The sequence below is a fragment of the Poecilia latipinna genome, unplaced genomic scaffold (genome assembly GCF_001443285.1).
Source record: "Poecilia latipinna isolate Pla-1442-1.1 unplaced genomic scaffold, P_latipinna-1.0 Scaffold3979, whole genome shotgun sequence".
NCBI lineage: Eukaryota > Metazoa > Chordata > Actinopteri > Cyprinodontiformes > Poeciliidae > Poecilia > Poecilia latipinna.
Genome location: NW_015116595.1, coordinates 27,086 through 32,962, shown reverse-complemented (window position 1 = coordinate 32,962; position 5,877 = coordinate 27,086). Strand labels below are relative to the sequence as shown.

Below are 5,877 nucleotides of genomic sequence, written 5' to 3'. Positions count from 1 at the left end.
CCCCAGCCCCACCCTCTGCATGTGCCTGTTCTAACTTGAAAGAACAGTGGCATCTGTTAAAGATGAGACAACAAACAACACTGTTGACCAATGTTTAAACATGATTTTGGTGCCCGTTGGGAGGTAAGCACCACAATAGATCAAAAGCTATAATTATCCTAAGTTACTGTATGTGCAGAAATGGAGATCAAAAAGACATGAACACACCTTCTGGGAAGTCTGATGATCTGCCTTCTTCCTCCTACGAAACAAAGTAATTCCAGTTTATCTACATATTTTTAATCTGGGCGTAACTTAGAGCTATATAGAGTTGGAAATGTCTGATTCAAACATTGTCATTGTTAAGTAGCACAATGGCTCAGACTGGAGCTCAATTGGAGAAATATTCCTGTTCCATCTGTTTGGATCTACTGAAGGATCCGGTGACTATTCCCTGTAGAGGACTGATGTCTCAGCGTGATCTAGAGAAACTCATCTATGCATTTATCTTTAGCCGCATTGATTACTGCAACAGCGTCTTCACAGGTCTGACTAATAAATCAATCGAACAGCTGCAGCTGATCCAGAAGCTGCTGCTGTTCTCACTGAAACCAGGAAGATGGAGACAACACCAGTTTTAAAGTCCCTACACTCCCTGTAGCTCAAAGAATAGACTTTAAAATACTGTTAGTTTATAAATCACTGAACGGTTTAGCACCACAATACATTAGAGATCTGTTATTGCTGTACCAACCATCTAGACCCCTCAGATCTTCTGGTTCTGCTCTGCATCCCCAGAACCAGAACCAAACGAGGAGAAGCAGCATTCAGTTTCTATGCACCACAAATTTGGAACAAACTTCCAGAAAACTGTAAAACAGCTGAAACACTGAGAGCCTTTAAATCTCGACTAAAGACCCACCTGTTTAGAGCTGTATTTGAAACGTAATCAATTACAAATTTAATGATGGCTCTTGACTTAATGTAATGTTTTCAGTGTTGGTTCTATGTTGCATGACGTTGTGTTTATTATGCTGACTATTTAAGCTCAGTGAAATGCCTTGCTGCTGAAATGTGCTATACAAATAAAATTTGATTGATCGATTGATATCCAGGTTGCAGTTATCCCGAATGCTTGTCCAGTTTATTTCCACTACATATTTTCTTCCCTTTCCTCTGTCTCAGTGAAAACAGAGCTCTGTGCACAGCCAGCTTCTTTAGCAATGACATTTGTGTCTTGCCCTCTTGTGCACGGTGTCAAAGGTCCTGTTTTGGACAACTGTCAGGTCAGCAGTCATCTCAATCATCCTATCAACAGTAGGATGGGCTGTCAGTCCATCAAACAGACCTGGACTGAGAGACCATTTAAAAGACTTTGCAGGTGTTTTGAGCTAATCAGCTGATTAGTGTGTGGCACCAGGGGTCTTCAATATTGAACCTTTTCACAATATTGAATTTGGAGTTTTCATAGTAATAATCATCGACATTAAAAGAAATAAACATTTGAAGTCTATCAGTTTATGTAATAAATGAATATAATATACAAATGTTACTTTTTGAATGGAATTACTGATTTAAATTTTTTTTTCATGATATTCTAAATTTTTGACCAGCTATACTAGGGAGTTGTGAATTAGACGAAACACCTGGGCTGATAAGTTAATTGATTACAGGTATGAGTCCTTAGAGCAGCGGTCAGACTGAGGAGGAGGGAGAGAGAAAGTGGCACAGGGGAACAGGACACAATTCTAACTCTAAAGAATAACTTGATAAAAAAAAACTAAAGAAACACAATAAAGTAGAACAACATAAAATAACTAGAAACAAGAAACATAACTAGAATTACTAAGGAATAGCAGGAGTGGAAAACAGTGAAAACTAAACAGAAAAACCTAAGAGACACCAAAAATCCGAAACCAAACTCAAACAACCCCAGATCACAATAAGGTCCCTGTCCAACTGTCTTTGTCTCAGTTCCAGGCATTGTATATGAGAAAACCTTGATAATCATATATTTTCTTGCAGTCATTTCATGTCAGATGAAGATTAGGTTGTTTTTGTAATTGAATACAAAATCTATTCAATTACAGGCTGAAGTATTCTAAATGTTAGAGTATGAGATTATGCTCCTAAAATAAAACATTACCTTATTTTAAAGTTTTTTACATACTTTAATTTAGTGCCAATAAATATGGTGGTTTGTATATGTAGAGAAAATAACAATTAAGCTAGAAACAACAACTGATCCAGAATATGTTGTCTTCATCTGCACGATTTGCATGTGTGACTTTTATAGCTCTGTTTGTGCTTTTTTAAATTGGAAAAAAGACAGGACGTTTTAATAGTTTTCATAAAAGCTGCATTATGTTCTCTAGTTGGATCGAGCTGGCAATGAAAAATGTAGCTCATTAACCTGAGATGAGCAGGATGGGATTATCAGATATACTTCAGTTCAAAGTTTTTCCTTAATCCATCCTCCTTGTGACGATCTGTGTTTTCTGTGTAGTTATTTTTGAGGTTTTTCTGTGTTTTAGTTCTGTTTCCTCTGTGAGTCACTGTGATGTCCTGTCCTCCCTGCTGATTGCTCCCAGCTGTGTCTAGTTTTCCTGATTACCCTCCCTGTGTATTTAAACCCACCTGCTGTCTTTCTCTCTTGTCAGTTGTTGTCGAACATCTATGCTCTGCAGTTGAACTACGAAGTCCTGATTAGCTTTAACCCTTTTATGCCAGAGTTTCAAGCGTCTGCCTAAATAAACCTTTCTTATTTTAATTGTAAGTAGTTCTTAAATGTCCTGTGAGATGATATACTTACCCATGTATCGATAACAACTGGAACTTTCAATATCCAGCAAGTTATTTTCGCAATATACCGTCTATAAAACGAGTGCCCCCCGGATTAATTACACTCTCTGCAGCTGTGAAGTTGCCGTATTAACCCGATACTTGCTGGAAAGTGCAACGTCTCCCCTTTCAGAAACCGTTGGGATTTTTCAGATAGCGCTACGTGTGGCGGAATTACGGTACTGCAAATTTGGATGTGTCGCCGGCGACACATCCCCGCCTAAAAGGGTTAACTCTCGAGTTAAAAGGGTTAACGAGAGTTAAAAGGGTTAACTCTCGTTTTCTCGTTTTTTTTTCTATGCCATGCCGTCTGCATTTGGACTGTTTGAGCTTTTATCATTAAATTCATCATTTTCTTCACAACCTGGGTCTCAGCGTTCATCCTCACCACCTCCCACTCACCACATCATGACACTCCTCTGGTTTACAAGCGTCATGATGGGTGGAACCAGAGACACTCCCTTTGGTAATTTGATATTTACATGCGAGCTCAAACCAGTTTCTGTTCTACAGAAGAGAAACTCACACAGTCGTGACCGAGAGCTGAAATGGCGCAAAGAGTTCAACTTTTTCACAGCTCTGCTGGACCTGAAGATGTGGCTTGTGATGTTTGTGAGGAGAGGAAGAGGAAAGCTGTCAAGTCTTGCTTCACTTGTTTGGCCTCTTATTGTGAAGATCACCTCCAGCCTCACCATGATGCTCCACCTTTAAAGAAACACAAGCTGGGGAATCCCTCCAAGACTCTCCAAGACAACATCTGCTCTCGTCATGATGAGGTGATGAAGATCTTCTGTCGTACTGATCAGCAGTGTATCTGTTTTCTTTGCACTATGGATGAACATAAAGGCCATGAAACAGTCCCAGCTGCAGCAGAAAGAGCTGAGAAAAAGAAGGAGCTCCAGGAGAGTCGACAACAAATCCATCAGAGAATCCAGGACCAAAAGGAAGATGTGAAGCTGCTTCAACAGGAGGTGAAGGCCATCAATGTCTCTGCTGAAAAAGCAGTGGAGGACAGTGAGAAGATCTTCACTGAGCTGATCCGTCTCATCCAGAAAAGAAGCTTTGAGGTGAAGCAGCAGATCAGATCCCAGCAGGAAACTGAAGTGAGTCGAGTCAAAGATGTTCGGAAGAAGCTGGAGCAGGAGATCACTGAGCTGAAGAGGAAAGACGCTGAGCTGGAGCAGCTCTCACACACAGAGGATCACACCCAGTTTCTCCTCAACTACCCCTCACTGCCAGCACTCAGTAGGTCTAAACACTCATCCAGCATCAACATCCGTCCTCTGAGACACTTTGAGGACGTGACAGCAGCTGTGACAGAGAGCAGAGATAAATTAAAGGGTGTCTTGAAAGACACATGGACAAACATCTCAAAGAGACTAACTGAGGTTGAGGTTTTACTGTCTAAGCCATATTCAGTAACTAGATTTTCTTTTTTAAAATATTCACAAAAAGTCACTCTGGATCCAAACACAGTTAACAAAAATCTGTCCTTATCTGAGAGTAACAGAAAAGTAAAAAAAATGGCAGAACAACTGCCTTATCCTGACCATCCAGACAGGTTTACTCAGCATTCTCAGGTCCTGACTAGAGAGAGTCTGACTAGACGTTGTTACTGGGAGGTGGAGTGGGGAGGAGGAGGAGGTGGGGTGGTAGCAGTTTCTTACAAGAACATCAGCAGAAAAGGACAATTTGGATTGAATGACAAATCTTGGTCATTATTTTGTACCACAGACAAATACACATTTAAGCACAACAGCATTGAAACTCCAGTACCAGGTCCAGTTTCCTCCAGAATAGGAGTGTACCTGGACCACAGAGCAGGTATTCTGTGTTTCTACAGCGTTTCTAAAACCATGACTCTCCTCCACAGAGTCCAGACCACATTCACTCAGCCACTACATGCTGGGGTTGGTCTTTTCTTAAAGTCAGCCTCTGCTGAGTTCATTGAGCTTAGTCAGCAGTGATCTGAGGTCCACTTGGTTAAAATGTGTATTCTAGTTTCTGTTTTAGTCTTCATCATTGTTGTAGAGAGCTCATTGACGTCATTTCTTCATTGCTCAGAAATCAGCTGTTTTTATGGACTTACTTTGTTGTCTTTTGTTGATGTTGAAGTTTTTTTTTTTGAGTGCTGCCCCTTATTCTTTACTCGGGAGGATTTTGAATAACCTAAAATAATTACAGTTATATTTATTTTATTGCTTTGTCAGACCAACTGTTGTTCAAATCCTTATACAGATAGCCTGAAGAAAATGTAATTATTCTCATCATTCAGGCCATCAGTCATTATTTTTTTTGACAAATATTAGATGATTTTTGACATTTGTTATTGTTTTTAAATATCAGGAATTTCAGCTTCAACATGTGTTGTCTCTTTAATTAATGCACATCACAGTTCAGGAATCCTGAAAGAACAAGAAAAGGTTTAGCCACATAATATTCTCAAGAGTTTGTAAAGCTTCATTTCATTGAAAAAAACACTGAAAACATTTTTCTGTGTAACTGTAAAAAACCTCTCCAGAACGACGTCCACATGAAGATATTCATTCATTTGTAAATTTAGCTGAGAAGCAAAGTCCCTCCTGTATGTTTATGTAGAGATCTGAGGTTCTGAGTGGAGTTGTATAGTAATGGGCATTGATTACATTCCCTGCTATGCTTTTTTGTTTTCACCATATAGGACTTCATACAACAGTCATTATTGGTTATTTGTTTTTTACTTTAATGATTAAATCAGTGTGTTTTATTGTAAAAATCTGAATAAACTGAATCTGTGAGAAAAATGTCTTGGTCATTCAATTTTTGCATATGCTGCTATCAGCAGTTCAAGAGTTCAGTCATTATTCCCGAAACATGATTGTAATTCAAACACCTGTAAACACAATGAGTAGCACACTTGGTCCTCATTCACACAGAAACACAATCTGCAAACACACACACACTTCACATGAGAACATGAGCTATCTTTGGTCATAAATCCATGTAGAAACAGTGGGCGTGTTTTTCCAAAGCTGCCTTGTAGTGTTTGAGGAAGCTGAGGAGTTGAATGCTACTAAA

The 5,877-nt window shown here is 39.3% G+C and overlaps 1 protein-coding gene across 1 annotated transcript; it reads left to right on the top strand.

Annotated features, from left to right (window-relative positions):
- Positions 1-3,340: 3,340 nt before the first annotated feature.
- On the top strand, positions 3,341-5,590 carry LOC106941999 (tripartite motif-containing protein 16-like). Its single transcript, XM_015025162.1, has one exon. It carries the CDS (start codon positions 3,369-3,371, stop codon positions 4,785-4,787), a length of 1,419 nt encoding a protein of 472 aa, XP_014880648.1. The 5' UTR covers positions 3,341-3,368; the 3' UTR covers positions 4,788-5,590.
- The last annotated feature ends 287 nt before the right edge of the window (positions 5,591-5,877 follow it).